This window comes from Microplitis demolitor, chromosome 4, assembly GCF_026212275.2.
Source record: "Microplitis demolitor isolate Queensland-Clemson2020A chromosome 4, iyMicDemo2.1a, whole genome shotgun sequence".
NCBI lineage: Eukaryota > Metazoa > Arthropoda > Insecta > Hymenoptera > Braconidae > Microplitis > Microplitis demolitor.
The window spans coordinates 19,463,121-19,485,083 of NC_068548.1; the positions used below are offsets into that span (position 1 = coordinate 19,463,121).

The 21,963-nt window shown below is 30.8% G+C and overlaps 2 protein-coding genes and 1 long non-coding RNA gene across 9 annotated transcripts in view; 1 reads left to right on the top strand and 2 right to left on the bottom strand.

Annotated features, from left to right (window-relative positions):
• LOC103568212 (spectrin beta chain) overlaps nucleotides 1-16,207 on the bottom strand; it is a 27,547-nt gene extending 11,340 nt beyond the window's left edge. For 3 of the 7 annotated variants that reach the window (XM_053738203.1, XM_014440838.2, XM_014440836.2), the window contains exons 1-3: nucleotides 15,953-16,207; nucleotides 6,604-6,793; nucleotides 35-6,033 (exon numbers count right to left, since the gene is read on the bottom strand). In XM_053738203.1, coding sequence (XP_053594178.1) covers nucleotides 35-6,033; nucleotides 6,604-6,739 — 6,135 coding nt within the window. In that variant the 5' untranslated portion in view covers nucleotides 6,740-6,793; nucleotides 15,953-16,207. Of the gene's footprint in view, nucleotides 1-34; nucleotides 6,034-6,603; nucleotides 6,794-7,102; nucleotides 7,186-15,952 lie in introns of those variants that run through there. The other 4 variants (XM_014440840.2, XM_014440839.2, XM_014440837.2 and 1 more) reach the window with 3 other exon arrangements.
• LOC106693388 (uncharacterized) overlaps nucleotides 1-19,241 on the top strand; it is a 21,743-nt gene extending 2,502 nt beyond the window's left edge. The window contains exons 2-3 of the long non-coding RNA XR_001345124.2: nucleotides 18,921-19,058; nucleotides 19,158-19,241. This is a non-coding gene — a long non-coding RNA (uncharacterized LOC106693388). The remainder of the gene's footprint in view (nucleotides 1-18,920; nucleotides 19,059-19,157) is intronic.
• Nucleotides 16,897-21,955, bottom strand: LOC103568213 (vam6/Vps39-like protein). The gene is made up of 9 exons (XM_008544967.3): nucleotides 21,564-21,955; nucleotides 21,304-21,477; nucleotides 19,566-20,299; nucleotides 19,057-19,488; nucleotides 18,661-18,978; nucleotides 18,163-18,589; nucleotides 17,971-18,072; nucleotides 17,174-17,495; nucleotides 16,897-17,100 (listed from the first exon to the last, which is right to left on the bottom strand). The coding sequence occupies exons 1-9, from the start codon at nucleotides 21,631-21,633 to the stop codon at nucleotides 17,037-17,039; spliced, it is 2,643 nt and encodes an 880-aa protein (XP_008543189.1). The 5' UTR covers nucleotides 21,634-21,955; the 3' UTR covers nucleotides 16,897-17,036.
• Nucleotides 21,956-21,963: the final 8 nt, after the last annotated feature.

The following is a 21,963-nucleotide window of genomic DNA, read 5'->3' on the forward strand; positions in this document are numbered from 1 at the left end:
AAAAATAATATATTTAAATAAACAAATTACTTACTCCAAGCTCTTGACTCATGAGATAAGGTTCCTGGGCAATTAGCCAAGCTTCAGCAACCGCAGCGTCTCTTGCGAACTGATAAACTTCTAAAATAAGTTGTAAATTTTCCCAGCGTTCTTCCCACCGATGTAATAAAGCATTTCTGTGATCTGTTAATGCTGATAACTTTTCTTTTATTTGTACACTGGCGTAGTGGTTTCTTGCAAGTAAATCTTTTCCAAGATTTATGCAAGCCAACAAGTTGTCTTCTCTGGTGTCTATTTCAGCTTTCAAACTCTGATGGTTGTTCATCAACAATTCAACTCCAGATACATCTCGTGGTTTCTCCGAAGTATTCATCTGTCTTACGACATCATCCATCCAGATCATAAGAGTCCTTACCATGTTGAAGAATCTAAATAGATCACCTGTGTCTTCAAGTTTAGCTTTCCTGCCTTCGCAAAGAGCTTGGAGATTATTCCAAGCAGCAACAACTTCAGCTTCACGATTAGTTATCTCGCTGGCTTTATCACCAGCATAACTGGCTTGTAGTTTTGCTGATTCCTCTTGTATCTGCGTCACTTGATTCTGAAGTGTCGACAAATCTTGAATGAAATTGGCATGCTTACGTTGAAGTGCTGATACTGAACCAGCATCACGTCCAAGTTCATCAGACATGGCGTTTTGTTTCTCAAGAATCCTTCCGAGAACGTCTTTGCAGTCATGGAAGAACTTGTGTAATTCCCGACTTGCTGCCAACATCTGGGTGCGAGTTTCAATCAACTCCAATAGATCTTGCCATACTTCATTGAGCCCGTCTTTCCATTCCGCAATTGTCGCGGCATCTGAATGTCCAGTTGCAATCAATGAGTCTGCGATTTCATTGACAGCTGCCACGCGCTCAGACCCAATGGCTTCAGTGTCACGAGCAAACTCTTTGAATCTCTCCCACAGCAGTGTAACATGATCGTAATCCTGTCCAAGTTCTTGACTACCAGCAACCAATTCTCTCTCCGCAATCCACTGTTCCAAGTCATCAACTTCGCGATTCAACATAAACAGTTGAAGTGCTTCGTCTAATTTAGCACGTCTCTCACCAGCAAGATCTTTAAGACCAGCATAAAGTTTGTCGACTTGCGATTGTTTGACTGCAATTTGATCTGCTAGAGGATGTTGGTCATTTATCAACTGCCTGGCAGTCTCTCCTAATTGACGGATTGTCTCAGCGTAATCTTCAACAGCATTTTCCAATGATTCGTGTTTCTTCATCAAATTTTGCGCTGAAATTTCGTCTTTTCCGCGATCTTCGACCATCATATAAAGTTCCTGCTCGCTCATCCAGGACTCCGCTTCGGTTGAATCGAAGAAATACTGTTGGGCTTTTTCATTTTGAAGAAGATGATTATTTCTGTCGTTAATTGCTTCCTTCAATTCACGCCATTTTTCATGAAGCTCAGAGATAAGTCTCTGGAATTCAGAAGTTGCTTCGTGACCTTCGTCAATAAGTTTTTGTCCATTGCCACAGACAGCATTTATTCTCGGCTCATGATTCTCAATTTCTGTACGAAGTGATTGATTCTTTTTCTTCAACATATGAACATTAAAGAGTGAATTACCGTACTCATTACTTGTAGCTTGTGGCATTTTTTCAGCAATCCATAGTTTTTCATCCTCAATATCACGACGGAATTGGAAGGCTTCTTTTTTCTTCTCCAACTGACGTTGACGGTCAATCAAAGGTGCCTTGAGCTGTTCAAATCGCTGAGCAACTTTTTCTTTTTTACATTTTATTTCTTCCATCGTTTCATCTGGAACCGTAGTCTGAAGATGTTCTGTTTGTTTGTCAAGCTCAGTAACTTGTCGTGCCTTAACTGCCATTTGGGTTTCAATCATTTGTTGTTTCTGCATAAGAATGTTTACAGAAGCAAGATCTGATCCAGTATCTGTGCTTTCAATTTGTTTCTCTAGTTCGTTCATCCACGAATCAATATCATCGCAAGTTTGATGAATAAGAACTTCACGATTGGCGTCAAACAAACGTTTACCTTTCTCTTGTGTTGTAGTTTCAAGTTCTTCAAATTGATCAGCGAGTTCTGAAACTTTTGGATTAATAATATTCTCAAGTTCAGGTTTCTGTTGAATGAGGTCACTTGCGGCACGCTGAAGTTGTTCCAAACGATCTTTATTACTCGCTATTTCAGCCATGAATGCCTCGTGACGCATCCATTTGCTGTGAACGGTCTTAGCACTCCTGTAAGTCTCATCTTGGGCAGTAATATGTTTCTCTTGTACCCACTCACCAAGTTCTTCGCAGTCCTGTAAGAACATTTGCAACTGTAACTGATCCTTCAATTTCTCCATCAGCTGATTAGCTTTTTCGCGATTGGCGCTACGACGTTCGCTAATATTGTCAGCCTTCTTTTTGACTTTATCCGAAGCAAAGTGGCCTTCGTCAACCAATCGTGTGGCAAATTGAACAACAGAATTTATCTTCTCGTCGTTCGCATCCATAGTAGTCATGAAAGCTTCGTGACGTTTTATCATATTTTCTGCCTGCTCGAAATTCGAAGGAGTCTCGTCTTTAGCAAGAACGTGTTCTTGCTGAGACAACAGAACCTCGGCTTGTCTGGCGTTTTGATCGAACAACTGGAGGTTCAATGAATTTGATAGTAAATTCTGTCGATTGACCCACATTTGATGCAACTCTTCCCATCCCATTTTAAGAGCATTGAGTCTCTCTCGAAGGAACATGTACTGAGTATCACCATCTCCTGCTTCGCTGGTTAATCGTTCACCATACTCCATCATCTTAGTGTAATCATCCGTATAATTATCGATCTCTTCCTTGATATTTTGATGCTGTGTAAGTAATTTTTCAGCATCAGTCAAACTTGTCGGAGTGTCCTCACTGGCAACGTCAGTTTGTGTCTTTGTCAACCAGGTCTGGAAGTGATCAAGATCACGTAAGAATCTGTGAAGATCACCAGCTTCTTCCAATTTAGCATCACGTTCTTTCAACATCTGGGTCAATTGCTCCCAAATAGATTGAATTTGTGTTATTCTTTCGCGAATAAGTTCTGCTTCTTCAGGATGATCCTTTTCAATCAACTGCGCTTCTTTTTCAAGGGCATCTAATTTAGCTTGAATAGCAGCGAGATCACGCTCCATGCCACTGAGTCTTCGTTGAAGTGTCATAACACCTGTAAGATCCATTTCTAAGCTGTCTGTCTGTTGAAGAATCCTCTTTTTATCTTCAATCCATGAAACAGTCTCGCGGCATTCAATATGGAAGGTCTGTACGCCATGAGCTGAGTTCAATGATTCTCGTTTGTTTTCTGCCTTATCACGAAGCTCCGCCCACTTCTGATTGAGCTCATTCTGTCTTACAACGATCTCTTCGGAATTAGGATGCTCGACGTGAAGAAGTTGACGTGCTAATTGATTAACGACAGCTACTCGTGATGCATTTGCATTCATTTCCTTCTCGAAACCATCGTAACGATGCTTCATAATCTCGACATCTTCAATGTCTTTAGCTGGTACCATTGTATCTAACATACGATTCTTTTCTCCGATCCATTGTTCTACACCATCAGATTCGCTGAAGAGTTTGTAGAGCGACAGAGCATCAAGAAGTCTCTGCTTCCTCAACTTGGCAAGCTCCAAAAGTTCCTTGTAACGAGAGTCAATCGATGCAAGTCGCTCGAGAACTTCTGGTGATTTAGCGTCTTGTTCACCGAGTAATGCAGCTTGTTGATGTAATTGTTCAATTGTTGTTGCATAATTTTTCAGCTCATCAGTAACATCTTTGTGTTTCTTCAGCAATGACTGAACATTTGCTTCGTCTCTACCGACATCTTCTGAAGAAACAAGTCGAAGAGTGTCCAACATCCAGATGTCAATATCATCGGCATCAGCAAATAATTGATGGTAATCAACAGCTTCTTCAAGACGTTTACGTCTGAATGCTGACAAATCTAATAGATGATTCCACATTGCCAAAATTTCTTGAAGTCTTTCTTGGATTCTATCAGAACCAAAGTGTTGTTGGCGAACCAGCTCATCACCTACGGCAGCTACAGACATAAGCTGAGGCTCGTGAGATTGGATTTCATTCTCCAGTGCCTTGTGTTTAGATAAAAGGAGATTGATAGTCGTAAGATCATGTCCAATGTCACCAGTAGAGACGATTTGTTCTTTCTCCTTGATCCAGTTTTCTTCATCGGCCATGTCCCAGTAGAACTGCCAAAGTTTACGTGACTCTTCAAGTCTGGCCCGTCGCTCAACTGCCAAACGCACGAGCTCAGAGTAAGCGTCTTCAAGCTGCTGAACACGTTCGACAATAATAGCTGGATCGCAAGGACGATAACCTTCATCTTGTTCCAAAAATCGTTGACTCTGCTGTACCACGGCCTTTACTCGTTCACCGAGAACATTAATATCCGCTTCAACCAACGAGTGTTTCTGCAAAAGATCTTCTACTCCCATCAAATGTTTTCCATAATCATCGGTCAAAAGACGCTGCTTAAGTTCTTCCATGCTATCAAGAATGTAAAGCATCTCCTGGAAGTTTTGCTGAAGCTGAAGTGACAGCTCGAGTCTCATACGTCTGGCGCGTAATAATTCTAATAAATAATTCCATAAACGCAACACATTGACCTTGCGTTCGTTTATCTTAAGAATATCATGATAGTTTTCAGCTTCAAGCTCTTGCGAAACAGCCATGACAGCTTGTACTCGTTCTTCATAAGCAAAAATATCAGTTTCAATGGCTTCGTGTTTCTTAGCAGCTGCTTCAACAGCAGCAAGATCGAAACCAAAGTTATCCTGAGAAACTAATCTCTGGTTTTCAGACAACCATGTCTCTCTCATACTTGCTTTTCTGTTAAATCTCGCGGCAAGTTGTTCCAGTTTTTCTTGACGAATCAGTTCTTCTCTGAGAGCAAGCTCACGTTCATGCTCAGCTTTCTCCAGGCGTTCCCATGCCTTATTAATGTCCGAAATCATTTTACCCTCTTTCGGTGTGTATGGCTTTTGATTGTTAGCCCGCATTTTAGACTGAAGAGTAAATAGTAACACTTCAAGATTACCTTTCTCGACAAATTTCGGTGGTTTCTCAATGGTTCGGTAGTTTGAAAATTGCGATAATTGAGACTGAACGCCAACAAGTGAGTTAGCAAAACGACGATCACCCAAAGCTTCAATCGTACTTTCAATCCAGCGTAAAAGATCACTTGTCATGCTTTCATATTCGTGAATCATACGATCGTTCTCCATTGCAATGCCTACAACTTTACCGATTCTCTTTCCATGTACTGTCTCTTGCTTCATTTTTGAGAAGTAGTGATAATATGTCACAACATAAGTTATTATTGATTTCTCATCTGGGTGATCAACAAATATATCTTCAGCATCAAGAAGCTTTGTAAGACCTAGCTTGTCTTCAGCGACATTGAAAGCATTGTTAAGATTATAAATAGCGTTCGATTTTGACAATTTGTCAAAGTGGATTAGATCAGGACGATGCTTATGAATGATAGCGTTAAACGCCAGTCCATCTCGCCAGGATGTAGTGAAATTTCTGACATTGACATTGTGGTAACCTGCTGTTTTCATTTGACACCACAGTAATAATGCATCTTTAGCTGATTTCGTTTCTTGATTATCAGTTTCTTCAATAGTAATATCCTGGATTTGAAACCGCAATATAATTGTCCATATGAGACCAAGAGTAAGACGTGGATTTCCGTCAACGATATCATGCGACCCCATATTTTCCAAGTGCACGCGTTGTTCACGTAAAAATTGCAACGCTTTGTCGACATTCTCCAAACAGTGAATTCGCATTTTACCTTTTGTTGGTCGGGGTAATCGTTCACCTGACAATATTTCTAATAATTTTATCAACATTTTTCCATCTCGAAGATCTACATACAGATCGCCTATTCGACTCGAGCAACGGACTAAATGTGAGTTCACCCATTTTTGAAAGGTTTTCTTTTGTACCGATTCACGTTCACCTAAAAAAATAAATAAAGTAAGTTTTTAAAAATTAAAAAAAACTAAGAGCTATTTAAATCTTTACAATGTAAAAAGTTTGCAGAGTGAACGCAGATTAAACCCTGAGTGAAATTATAATTTAAATAAAATCTGTAATCACTCCGAATTTACTCCCGATTTTTTACAGAGTAATAATTCGACTTGGCCGTAAATATTAATTGCAGGAAAAAATAAATTACCCCGTAAATCCAATACAACTTTATCATAATAATCTTCAAGTGAATCACTTATAGATAATCTTTGGCTCATATTGATTAATAAAAGTAATTAATGTAAACTCAATCAAGTCTAGTGCATTACTGGTTTAAGAAATAAATTTCTAGTCCATGTCGTTGGATTTTTTATTGATAAGAAAATATCTAAGGATGTGGTTTTCATTTTTTTCTACATGATAATATCTTCTATGTATGGATGTACGTATGAATTTATAAATAAATCTTAAACTTTGTACGTTTCACCCGATGTAATTATATTGTTAAATAATACTCTTAATCAGTTAGATATATATAAATACATAAATATATACATACCAGCCAAGGCCTTGATTCGCGATCGTTCGAATAATCTCGAGCTTGAGTTTCCTCCATCGTATTCGTACTCGTCGACAATCTCTTGCTGAAGCGTTGGGTCCCATCCCGAACGCACCACTGAGATGTCGGTCGTCATTTTGTCAATCGGACCAACAGCTCACTTTTATTTAACCCTTTTTCCAAGGGCCTCCTGTCAAAAAAAATTCATTCATAAATTTTTCGAAATTCTACAATCAAAAATATAATTTATCATTTAAAAATAATTAATATAATTAAAACTAATGTATCAATAATTAAATTTAAAAGTACCAATTTTATTATATAATAATATATTATTTTTTTTATCTTAGTTAAATATTAATAAGAGATATTTAAATCTCTATGACATTACTGTTACATTCATATATAATTTATATACTCGGATGTAAAAATAAATAAATATATATATTTTTTTCTCAATTATCTCAAGTGTAAGTATAATAATAATAATAATTATTACTATTGAGTGAAACAGGGCGATGTCAGCAAGTATTGGACGTGCGTGTAGTATAGAATGTGTAGGCACTTTAACGTTCTCTTAAATAAAAGCATCATCATCAACCATACGATGGGATTACGTCACTCGTATGATATCACAACCACAAAATATACACGCACACATAAATATACATATATATAAATTTTTTTTTCTCTCTGTACAACCGGTGCTGGCAATTTAAAATGCTTAGGCATATAGGTGTGCCGTTATATTATACTTTGCTAAGATAATCGAATACACTACACTAATAAATTCTATCCTACCTGTTTTAGAGGTCGTAAAAATAATATAATTTTCCGCATTTGCTATTTTTACACCTACATTTAAACTACTGCACTTGCAAACACTAATAATCAGTTTTTATTTAAAAAAAAAAATAAAAAATTTTAGCGGTATTAAATTTTTCTACAACAGGTTAAAACTAATTACGTCTGACACGATAACTATTAATAATATTTTTTTTCTTACTAAGATACAACGAATCATCAGTTCTCGTGATAATTCATATTTTTATTTAAACTCTTTATAGGCATATTTTTTATATATATTACAGTCGTTTCTTTGCTCATCTCTGAATAGCCACTAGTGTATTTTACTCATCATCGTTTTCTTATACCTCCTGCCATCAAGTGACTGAGTCTTAACTTTAAAAGCCAAAGCGATATTTCTTCAAGGAAAAACTACTTTTTTTGTACGACACAAAAATGGAGAGAAACGTCAAGTGACCTCACTTACTCAATTCAAGTATTTTTATTTTTTTACATAATTTTTTTTTTCTCTATCTCGAAATACTAATTTACAAATTACCGAGACAAATTAAATAATTTATTTTAATAGTTTTATGTACGTAATAATCTAGAAAGTTTTTAAATCTTGATTAACTGAAAAATACTGATACGATATCTGTATTAACTTATGATATCTATATAAAAGTATATCAAATTAAATTCACATTGAATAACAGTTTTGTTCTGATACATTTATTCGACACTAGAGTTTTTAATTAAATATATAAAAAAAATAAAAGTTAATTGTATTACATAAGCTCATGAATCTCTTAAAAATGTGTACAGCAAATGTTTATAGTTAATCTAGGTCACATAGTAATGACGTTTGCACAAAAGTAATATCACCCATGTGATTACAAACATAAAATTTTTTTTTATTTATCTTCAATTTTATTATTATTCGTTTACGATTATTAAAGATCCGCTTATATCACACCCATACTCACTCGTTATTTTTGATCTTCAATTATCGTTTAAAAAAAAGTTGCAGTCAAGGTTCAACTGACGATATTAAATTATCAGTACGTACAGAATTTTTAATTATTTACCGTGACTTCAAATTAATCAACAAAAAAAGAATTGTTTAAATTAATAAAAAAAAGTGTTGGAAAATTCATAAGTGCACACCTCAATCACTCATAATAATTATTTATATTTTATTATTTTCTTTCTGTTTAATTTTTATTATTTAAATTTTTTAAATATCCCGCCTTTTTTTTTAGATGTCGCATTTTTACTTTTTAATTCCACTGTATCTGATAGCCACTTTAGTTTGAAATTGACCGTAATTTGACAATTGAAATTACCGAAATACGCCGACAATTTGATAGCAAAAGCTGAAAAGAAAACCTTGCGGTTAATTTTTCCTCAATTTAGAAGTAACTTTTGTTACTAGAAAAGATAACCCTAATAAAAGTTTCCTTTAGTTTTTGGTCAAATGTCCGTCAACTTCGGGCTTTTCCGTTTTTGAAGACAATTTGTATACAACTTTTGAAGTAAATTTGCATTCTAATTCAGGTAGTAAATTTACGTCAAATTGTATTGCAAGTTGTATACAAATTGACGTCAAAAACAGAAAAGCCCGAAGTTGATGGACATTTGACGAAAAATTTATGGAAACTTTTTTAAAGTAAACTTTTGCTAAGCAAACTGTGCTATTAGGAATCACACTAGTGATGCTGTCGGTAGTTAGTGGAGTAAAAAAAAATAAAAAAGTAATAAATGGCAGCTAAATTATTCATTAATTACCGATTTTAAGTTTTTTATTAATTACAATTTTAAAAAAAGGATTTAAAAGTAATTTTCAAAAAGGTTCTTGAGAGGAAAGATTCAAAACTAATAAAAAAAATTAGACGAATTTGATATTTTTCAAGAGTTGTCATATTTTCGAAGATTCATAGGCAACTGACAGCACTGGTTTCTTGGATCACAATAATTAATTTTAAATCAATGAAATAATTAATTGACTTAATACTGGGTCGAAATTATTCCTTAATAAATTATCTTTGGATTAGTATACAATTTAACTCGTTTCAGTGTAATAAAAAAAGTATAGAGATGATTTAACGTGAGTTAATTAAGCGAAAAAATAATTTCAATCATAAGCACACACGCGCTCGCACTTGTGTGCAAAATTTTTTTTAATACGATAGAAAAAAAAATTGTTTACCGAAGAAATAAAAAAAATACATTATCCCGATGGTAAAAGTCAAGAGTATATAAATACATGAATGAAGTAGCCTTCTGGTAGATATAGTAATTCAGTTACATTATGAGTGTAATTGAATTTAAAGCAATTATATAAGTGGCGTCATACTTAATAGAGAGTAAACTTAATATATTAAGTACATAAAATGTATCTCTTGGTTCAGTTCATGACCAAAGTACTTGCTGTACGGTCTAGCCGCGACTCATTATGTTACAAGATGATGATAGTTTGTAAACGCGAAGACACGCCCGGGAGGGCGTAACGGAATGAATCACGATGTGAATGACACTAGGCCGTAATCGTGGAAGTAAAGGTTAAGTTTACTAACTGTCTAGTTTTCTTTCCGACAAATTAAATTCTTGGATCTATCAGTCTATTTCTTCACTTTCTGTATTCTATTTTCGTTACGTCACTCTGATATCAAAACTATTTTTATCAAGACTATCAAGTTTTCTTTTCTTTCATACAACTTTTTACATCATTTAATTAATTGAAATTTTATTTCAATCAATATAAGTCTGTAAATAATCAATTTATTTATAAATTAATGTAAATAATTATAACAGTAATTCTTTTACTGGAAAAAACCTGATTAAATTTTTAAATAAGTTCTATTAAACTTAAAAAAAACTATTCATAATTACAGCCATGAAATAAAATAAATTAAAAAATTTTTTTATACAATAATTTCTTTTAATAATTAATAGAAAAGATAAAAAAATAATTAATTAGCTGTCTTAGATTAATTCTAATTTACAAATCTAATCTGTATAAATATTTAATTTTTATCACTACTTATCGTTATCATAAAAATATTTTTAATATAAATAGTTTGTATGATTTTTCAAAAATTAATTATTTTTTCTTCACCAATAAAATCTTTCATACACGGAGAGAATTCTTCAATAAAATTGACCCTACAATTTACAGTAAACCTGGACTGCAAACAAAATAAATACAGAAAGAATAAAAACTGATTCCTTTTGTTATATTTTTTACTCGTTTTTATTTAAAAGTTACACGAAATTGGTTTTTTCTACCTCATAATTAAACACTATCTAGAAACAGAACAGTAATTATTCATCCATACCCAATTTTACTCACAATTAACGGATAAAATTTATTAGATAATTCTTTGCGTGTAATTAAAATAAAATAAAAATTTTAAAAATAGATAAATTTTAAATATTCCAGATTAACAAAACAATGAATTACTTTCATCACTTATTTACAAAATAATAAATCCTTTGTTTACTTATATATTTAAAGTATAATTAAAATTAAAAATTTTTTGCAACTTTAAATTGGAGTAAATTTTCGAAGTAAAAAAGTAATTAATTATTTTAAATAAATTAAAACGAAAATAATGAAGTAAAAAAAAATTCTTGTTCCTATCTTTACTTCTTTTTACTCTCTATCTTACCCTAAGGTACCAAGGTGAGACGAGACACACACACACAAACTACGACTATTGATTTTCCGATGCAGTCAACGCGGCGCCGGTTACTTATGTGTGTTCCCTATACATGCACTGGTACTTGTACATGTTACCACTTCGCTAATACTCACAATAAGGACTTTTTTGTCACATCATTCATACGTGCTAATAAACCTACACCTGTACCACGTCTTCTAGCCCCAGCAGAAAACTTGCGGTGACACCGACGACTACGACTGGTTGCTTAGCTCAATACTCAATAGTCAAGTAAGGCAATGAAAGGAAGACAGAAACCTAAGAAAAAAAAAAATAAAAAATAGCCCGTCTTCAGGGTCGTTAACCGTCAATACTTTCTCTTACTTGAACACTACAAAAGTTAAAAAATATAAAGACGCATAAGAGACAAAAGAAAGGAATTTATAAAAGCAATGTAGTGATGATGAATAAGTAAGAAGTCACGACTGAGCGACTAAGGGTCAATCTCAAGTATTTAGGCTGACCTTCTTGGCTCTGTCGACGCTCTCAATTTTAATTTTTCATTGGCTATACTGTATTCAAGTGTACTTTGATCAAAAAGCTTTAATATTAAAAAATTATTTTTTTTTAAATTCTGATTACTTGGCTACAAAAAAAAAAATTTTTAATATTCATTATCGCAGTGTATTTACTATTATGTTAATATATATTGTAAAACATTTGCGGATTAAATCCAGAGTGAAGATGAAGCAGATCACTGTGTATTGATTTAATCCCCTTGGAATAAAATTTACTCCAAAGGGGAGTTTATTTAAATATTGAAACTACGGTTCAAAGTGAAATTAACTCCGAAAAAGAGTTTATTTTAAAATTATAAGTCCAAATTGGAGTGAATGCAGATTTAAATAAAATCCAGATCTAAACTCCCTATTTACTCCATATGCAGATTGATTTTTTTCTAAAACTCCGGAACTACAAGTGAATTCAAATTTAAATAAAATCCGTAATTACTCCGAATTCACCTCCAATTTTTTACAATGTAACAAAAACTATTGTGTGAATATAGTAGTCTCTCTTATGTTATATAGTAATTTTTACTTGTAAGAGAGTCACCTCCACTATCTTAACTGATATTAAAATCGACTATACGTATTGTAATTGTTAATATATTAAGATAATTACAGTAAAAAATTCTACGATTGTAATAATTACAATTTAGACATAATAGAAACTACAATATTTTTCTCTGCGTGTAGAGTAATTTTAAAGAAACTGAATACCAGACGGTCGTTCCCTATTCTGGAGTAGAAAAAAAAATTAAAAGCGATGCAGGGAAGAATAAGTCTTAACGGAACATGGGCTATATGATGTAGTGATTCTAACCCAACACGGGGCTACGTCACGTCCGCATTTACGTTAATTTACGGTCGACTGATCTGGACTGTTAGTTTCGTCATTTACTTGAAGAGGAATTATGTATAGTCTCGTAGTACTCCGGAAGTGATAACAAAAAAGACTAAAAAATAAAAGAACAGTAATTAAAAAAAAAGTAATTAAGTCTATTGTTACTTTTGGTGAATTTATTTTATTTTATTGTAAGATTGTTAATCTGTTGACGTAATTAATCAACAGGATCTGAGATAAAATATATAAATAAAGGGGATTAAAAAAAATGTAGGGCAGAAAACAAAAAGGGTGCGTGGTCATATAAGTATATAATAAGCTTGTATAATTGTATCGTGTTAACGTTGACTAGTAGACAAGTAACGTTAAAAGTACACGTAAAGAGTCGATGGGGAAAAGTGGAGCGGGTTTACGTACCCGTGAAAAATATGATAAAGCATGGAGAAAATTTATTTAAATAAAAAAAAAACCTTACAATGGAGGTGTGGTTTGTGAAACGTTATACTGTTTACATTTGTACGTATAGATAATATATGTTTTTAATGAACGCAGTTGATATAATTATTTAAAATAAAAATAATAATAATTTAATTTAGTCTAGTCGCTGTATCGCCTTTTCATATATATTTTGAACTCCCCGCCTAAAATAAGTTTTTTTTTTTTTAATATTTTGACCCGTAGAATCCGAATATCGCATTATTTTTCTTGAAAACCCGAAAATTCATTGTCTACAAGCTATTGTTTGAAAAATATTTCTTTGGGGATCAGATTTTTTTTTTAGATATTTTGAGAAATTTAAAAATGAAAATTGCTCTTATGAAATTTCGTTTAATTTGGGTGGATTCGAAAATGATCTAGCTTTAAATCGCTATATGGAAATGATTGGCTAGAGCTAGAACTAGAGTATTTCCGAATGCACACTCAATAGTTTTTGAGTTATGAATTTTTGAAAATTCAAATAATTTAATTTTCATAAGCTTTGAATAATAGAAAAGGCGCGAAAGAAGTTTCTAAGTGCAACAAACAGATGCAACAAACCCTAAAATTCTAAAAATAAAATATACTTTTCATTCCTTATTTATTTTTATACGTTCCTTCATAAACTTTTTCACTTTGGAATACATTTAAATGCAATGAAATGCGATACTTAAGTCTTAGCTTCATCCAATTGCTTATTTAATTTTACTATACTTTTATTTAGTCTTAAATACTGAGAAAAAGTCATCAGTTAAACAAAGATAACAATTAATTTATCACTTATCTCAACACCTTAATAATTATGAGAATTTAAAATAACAAAAGTAATTGTAGATAAAATAAAAACATATTTATTGTAATGAAAATATTAAATTTCAAACCGGTATTGTATTTAAATAGTTGTATCACTCTATTGTTTCAAGGTTTACAGTAACTAGTTATTTTTAAATTTAAAATTTTTTAAATAAACAACTCGTGTTTACGATACTGACAAGTGATATATCGAGATTTTATAAAAATGCTTCAATTTAATTCAAATAATATCAGTTACAGAGAATAATAAAATATATAGATAAAAAAAAAGCCGATGACTTGTTTCTCCGATCGTTTAATAATTTATTCATTGATTCTGAGCATGAAACATCAACGGTAACACGTACACGAATATATTACACGAACATAAAATATGTCGTAATAGTAAACAATTTCGTCTTTTAATTCCCTTGGGTATTTTTAAATATTTCAGTGATTAATAATGCTCTAGGTAAAAGATATTCAAGTAAATTTATCGGATACGAGCTCGACTGTCAACATAAAAAAAAATATATATATATATATAATATAAGAATAGGTAAATGTATTGATAAATAATAAATAAATTATAAAAATATCAAAAATAAAATACTTGGAAAAATGTCTAATAGAGACGTAAAATAAAAAATAATCGATTAAATACGCAATTACCGCTAATAAATATTCTCATCTCGAGAATATTATATATTCATATATATATAGGTATTAATAAATATATAGTTGTTGAATCATCTGAAGTTAACGGACACTCAATAATGTAAAAATTTTTTTTACTAATATAATTAAAAAAAAAAAAAAAAAAAACTAAAAATATGCACATGTAGAAAATTAATAAAACTACAGGTACAATTTTTTAAAATATTATTTTTTTTATAATTTGTCATTTTAAAAAAAAATTATTATAATACTAAAATTGACTGACGTCTAATAATTTTTGGATTTTTTTGATAATGATAAATTTAAAAAAAAAGTATTTAAAAAAATTGCACCTGTAGTTTTTAAAATTTTCTACATGTCCATATTTTTAGTTTCTTTATTTTTTTTAAGTTAACTTGGTAAAAAAAATTCAAAAATTAATAATTCTCTGCTAACTTCAAAATCCTGAAAATTTCACATAAATCTGAATGTAGCAGACATCAAATTTAAAATTATTAATAGAGTAAATAATTAATAAAATAAAATTAAAAAAAAAAAGCTCATTTTAAAAATTTTTAAATTAATAACTGCACTTTTTAGAAATATTATTTTTCAATTATTTACTCTATTTATTTATAATTTTGAATTTGTCTGATGTCTGCTACATTTACACTCATAAATTTCACATCAAAAACTTTTTGTGCATTTTACAAAAATTAAATTTTATTTACAAGCAACTTGTTTATAAAATTCAAAAAATTTTTTGATGTCGCTCCTGTCAAAATGAAATTAATTGACGTCGACTAACTTCAGTATCATATTGAATCATAGACAATAATAACTCGACGACAATTATATTATTGCGAGATAAATTTGTTTTAAATATCAAGTTCAATCTAAATTTGTCATGACACAATTATATATATGTATTTAACATAACAATCATTAATGCTCCATTGAAAACTAATTTAAATAAATTAGTGTAAACTAAATTCAATAGTTATAATTAAATTGATAATCTAGTTTATCGCATTGATACGGTTAACAATAAAATAATAATTATTTGAAATACGAGTGAATTAGGTCACCGGTGGACAGGTTGTCTTGACATGTACTCTATCAAAAAGTTCTGATAAAATAACTCTTATCGTTGAAATAAATATGAGAGAACAGGTCTATTGATACTATTGAATCTCATATTCTCTCTGATTTTATATCAAGACAAATAATATCATAAATAAATTTAAAAAATAAACAATTTTATTTCAACAAACCAAAGCTGAGACAAATCTTGACTATCGACCATTTCGCTCTACAATAAAATAAACTCAATTTAATTATAATTAATAAATAATAATAAATTAAACAAACCATTTGTGGGTTTAAAAAAATATATATACAAAATGTATATCTCCGGATTCAAAAATAATACAGAGTGAAGACGAAAGCACGCCATTTTTACATAAAAATTGCTTCGGCGCTTCCTACCCCTGGTCAACTCATAACTTAGTAGTATGTAGATTTTGAATCTTATATTTATTTATTATTTTAACATAAATATTTAAACTTACCGGGTTTTATTAACACACCGAAAATCCAATTAACACCTTCACTTGCACATAAAACATGCACGTCAATAAACCAGAATAAAAAACCAACGTAAGATATATATAATAATAACACACACTCTCTTCGGCTTTTCCGTACAACCGCTGCCACTCTCGCACTCAACTGAACCGGCGCGCAACTTACTGTAGTATTACGCCATTCAAATACGCGCTCAAAAAATAGTTCTTACTTAAATATTTAATTTTATTATTTTACCTTTTAAATTCCGTTAAAAAAATTAATCAATAAATTATTGCAATCTTTAAATAATAATTAATTTTATTTATGTGTAAAATAATTTAAATTTAAATACTTTTTTAAAAATAAAGTGTTAGAAAAATTTTTTGGTATTTTGGAGTATTGAGTTCTGGAGGCGGAAAAATAAATAAGTATTTAAAGGTAATAAAATATTTATGGACAGCTTGGATTATTGTTGATTAATTAAATTCGTTAATTAAGACAGAAGATAGGGTGGGGTACGATGGTTAATTAATTCGTTCCTGTAAAATTTCGTATATGTACACATTGTATGTAATATCGCATCGGCGTAAGGATACAAGTTCGATCATGACATCATCAACATGATTTTGTACCGGGCACGCCCCATCCTTCAGCAGTTTATTACCCGGGCTTTTTATTGGACAAATTCATATTTGCACGTAAATTTAAAATATTTGTTAATTTTTTATTTTTGTTTTTTAATAAAACTTTTGATAAATTAAATTAATAGAAATTTAAATTATAATTTTTATTGTTAATTGTAAAATAATATATTTTTGTTGATAAGTTAGATATTTTGGTGTTTTTTAATATATAAATATGAGCATTATTTAGTAAGTCTGTAAATAAACCCGGAAGATACAAAAATATCATGACCTTATTCGTATTTTATTAATTAGATTATAAATATTTTTAAATTGTTTTTATTTTTCAGGCTGCATAAAAATTATCTCAGTTAATAAAATTGAGTAATATACAATTATTTAATAATTAATAATATATTTTACATAATAAAAATTATTATCACGATTAAATTTACTTAATTTTTTACGTTTTACGTTCTTGACATGAGTAATGAACGATTTCTCCATTAGGGTACCTTGCAAATGCACTGTAAATATAAATAATTATTTATAATATTTACTTATTGTGATGGAATAGTAAATTTAAATTATTATACGTACCTTTGATTGCCAAATCTTTTTTTACACACAGGACATATATTAAATTCAGTCATGAGTACACTTTTAGACTCGTAATGCATCCTCTGTTCTTGTACTTGAAGATGTTCAGCTTGTAATAATCCTTTTAATACTTGAGTTTTCCGTCTTTCACTCAACTGATTGTGTAAACTAGCTTCCAAAAAATGTCTTATCCTTCCTATTGGAACATTATCTGGTAATACTTCAAGAGCATTAATTGGAGTTATTTTAGATGCATACTGTTCTAATAATTCTAACGCTGTTTCTAAATCTGGTTGAGCTGTTTTTTGTATTTCTGATGAACCTTTAATTAAATAAATTAAATGATAATTACCCTTTAATGCCATTCTCAGACAGTGTCTCATACTTTTTAAAAATATGCAATGACTTTCAACTGTCATAACCGTATTCAAATTCTTTTAATTAATTAAAACCTTTATTGAAAAAAGCATAACGTAATTGATATTTTGTTGATATAGATTTTTAAAAAAATTACTTACAGTTGTTATCAATTAGGAGTTAAATCAAAATTTTTTAGATAAATTTTCACCTACAAAGTTTGAAAATTCAAACTCTCAATTGATGTCAACTATAAGAATTTTTTTTTAAATCTATATGTCAGCGAAATTGTCCTTTTTTCAATTAAGGTTTTAATTAATTGATGAAATTTTGATATGTTAATGACAGTTAAGTCATTGCATATTTTAAAAAGTGGGGCACTGTCTAAGAATGGTCTTAATTATCATTAATAAATTAATTCAAGATCTATATTTATATACCAGTTACAAAAAATGGCTCAGGTTTAAGAAGCTGTTGAATAAGTGTCACGTAAACTTCGTCAGCCCCATCTTGACACTTACCACCTTCAGTATTTTTTTGACCTTTAAAAAAAACATTTGATATTGTGATTAAATGCCATAAACGTTTTTAAATTATTTATGATAATGTTATGTAAATTATCTTGTGCTTACTTTCGTATCTAGCATAAACACTATTACAATATTGAATTGCCCTTGGTACATCGTTGAGTAAATTTACGTAGATAGATATCGCCTGATGATGACGACCTAATCTACCGAGAATAATAGCCCGTTCTTCATACAAACAGTCCGATGGAAATTGAATTAGTACCGTTTCGGCAGTATATTGAGTTGATTTTTCTAAAAATTGTTGTAATTTTTGTCGCACATGCTCGCCATTTTGTTTTTCTGCTGGTGTGGCAGCAAGACTCATTGATGACAAACATTTTTCTTTATATTGATGAACGAGGACATTGTGAAAGAGTGGATTCTCATCCTCCCACACTCGTACCACGTACTCTAAATAAGTTATCACTAAATCTTTGTGACAACGGAGTAAATAATCTAAAACTTTTGGTCTTGGAAGCTGCTCCACTTCCTAAATAAATTAATACATAAATAATATGTAATAATAATAACAATGATAATTAATAAATGATATTTTCTTACCTGAATATCTTCCATAAATATACGCAAGCCCTGTTCTGGATCTTGTTCCAATACCCAGCCAGAAAATTTTAAAATTAAATCCATATGATCTTTTCCTAAATGCTGGAGATACTGAATTGTTCTTTCAGTTCCACGTAAACTTGAATCACTCTGCTTGGATTGTTTCTCCAGCAACTCAAGAGCTTTCTTGTGCTGCCCTTTTGTTTGATATAAAATAATCAACTCTGGATACTTTTGATGCATCAAAAGAGTCTTTTCAGCTTCAGCAAGATGACAATGATTGAGCCGCAGTAATGGAGCAACTAATGCATCATTTGTCTGTAAACTTAATAATTGAAGAAGCATTGACAAATAAAAATCCTAATTAAATAAATAAATTACAAATATATTTATTACTTGTAAGTAACATTTTAATAATGTCGTATCAATTATTTTTAGTAACTGCTCGGTTGCAACAGCAGTCATAGCTTTTTTATCTTTGTCTTTATTTTTTTCAGTTTTACTGTCTTTATCCTTTGAATCGGTACCACCCATCAAATTATGCCGCACTTCAGTTAAGAAACCAATTAATGCCAATAGTCCATTTTCTAAATCACGATCTTGTAGCTTTGGTAATCCAGCAACTGGTTCATTAACATCATTAGCGTTACCCGATTGCGATACTAAATGAGGAAATAATCTTATAACTTCATAAGGATCTGTTCCTAGTTCTTGGAATTGTTTCATCGCTTCTTGAAACTTTTTATTACAAAATAAATGATGAGCATAAAGAGTTTGAATTTTATACGTTCGTTTTGCCTTTTCTTCTTCTGTAGTGTCTGATAAACTCTTAAAAGTATAAATTTTACTATCAATAAATTTTTAATAAACTTTCTTATCATTATAAAAAGTACGTAAATACTTACAGTAAGTTTTAAAGCCAATTGAAATTGATTTTGTTCAAGTAATTTACGTATTTGTTGTTCAACATCAACTGAGCTAACACACCAAACTTGACTAATCGAAGCCACGTAAACTCTCCCCTGTTTACATCTACATAAAAGTCGGGCTTTATTAAAATCCATCAAGGTCTGAATATGCAACGAACCTTCTAATGTATAGACTTCAAGAGTATCATGTACTATTCCCAGTAAATAAGGATCATCCCATGCTGTAGCTGCTGGTGAATCAGTCCATTTTACAGGATTATGTTGTATCAAGTCTCCAGAAGTATTCATTATTATAGATTGTGAATCTTTTCCCAAAGCAAATGAGTTATCGGATAATTTAGTAATACTTGGCTTTGGTGGTTTACCAGTTGGAAATAATTCTTTGGTTTTACCATCAAGATTTATCAATGTGTATGACAAACCATGAAAACCTACTATCAGTGTCTCTCCACACCACGCTAATTCACGTGGTACATCTGACAATGATATTTCATTACGTGATTCATCACCTAAATCTTGGAATTTATTATTATTTGCTTTCCAATAGTATAATTGAAGTTTTCTCTTAACAGCTACACATAATCGTACTCCAGTTAGACTACCAGCACGTATAACATCCAAAGCAAATAGTGTTGCTCCTTTAGTTTTGGGTAATTGATTTATTTGTTGAATATTAACGGAATTTAAATCGTGTACGCAAATAATATCATCTAAAAAATTAAATTGATTATTTTTTTATGATACCAGCATCGAAACTTGAAGTTTCAGTGTCTTTACAGCCAGTCAGATCCAATGCTGCGAATGAATATTAGCAAACGCGATAATTATGAATGCCTCCAGTCAGTGCACAGAAACATGAGCTTCGTCCCTTGGGAACAAGCAAATAATATTTCTGCCCGCTGACTAAAGGCTTCTGAAATTTAAACTCTGATATTTGTAATTTGTTGACCATTAATTTTATGGGTAACTGTCATTCAGACAGAAGGCTATTGGACAAAATCGTTATTGCGTATACTCTAATTTTTGGGCCAGTATATATATATCTACAGTAAATATAGTTGACAACGAAAATTCAATCCCGAATTGATAAATTCTTAGATTAAAAACTGGCTCTAAATAACAAGTTACAAATTCAAAAATTATGTGTAAAGAAGATCTTAAAACAGTCACATATAATTGGGATTACAGGTAATCAAACTCTGAGTAAGCAGGATCTAGATAAAGAAAATGTGCATGATAAAAATTCTGTCCAATAAACTTCTGTCTCAATGACACCTACCCAATTTTATTTACAAATATGGTTATTAATGCCTGGTATACAAAAGTATAGCAGTGATAGTTTGGTATACCAGGCATTAATCACCACATCTGTAAATGACAGTTCTGACTGTGATTAATTTTTATAAAAATTAGTGTGAATTATAAATAGTATTTATGGTTTCTGCTTAATTATAAATTGCAAATGACAATTCACGCTAAAGCTAGTAATTGATCACACCATTGGTATTACATTACTTTGTTTATAACTAGCTGCTGATACTAAAACTTTAAGTTCCAATGCAGGTAATCATGAAAAATCTAGTATGTAACTCAGAATGAAACACGAGTTTAAACTGCAGGTGATGTCAACCAACTTTACCCTGGTCTGAAATCGTTTTGTTTCATTCCTTGTCACACAATATACTATGATAATAAATCACTAAAATTCAATTACCTGTTAAAAGAATTAATAAATTATATTCTGGTACCACGTCAACTTGAACAATTCTTTTTTTACTGAAATTTTTACTGTATCTCAGTAACTCCAATTTTCCATATTCGTTTGATTTTAAAGGTACATTATATATTAATAAATGACCTTCGCGTGTTCCAATTAATAAATTATCATCTGTAACAATAATTAATATCAAATATCATAGACACTTTTTATTATAAATTAATTTTTTAATTACAAAGTAGATAAAAATACTTTACCATAAGCTGCCATAGATTCAATTTGGACAGTGAGTTTTAAAATAGGACTTGATTCATACGCGTCATGCATTTTTATTAATTTTAAATATTAATCAACAGTCAATTAATGATAAATAATTTATTTATTATTTTGACAATAGACACAATTTGGCCAATTGACAGCAGCTAAATCAAGCAAACCTAGTCCGAGTATTGAAGGCTGTCACATTTGTAGTAAATAAATAAATTTGACATTTAGAACTTAACTCATTATTTAATATTCAACTGTTATATTTAAATACTATTGTTGAAATAAATATTACTTATTTACATTAATCATAATTTAAATTATTATTATTATTTATGCGTAATTTTTAAGTTTTGCAAAATTATTAAAAAATAATCTCGTCTGACTAAGCAA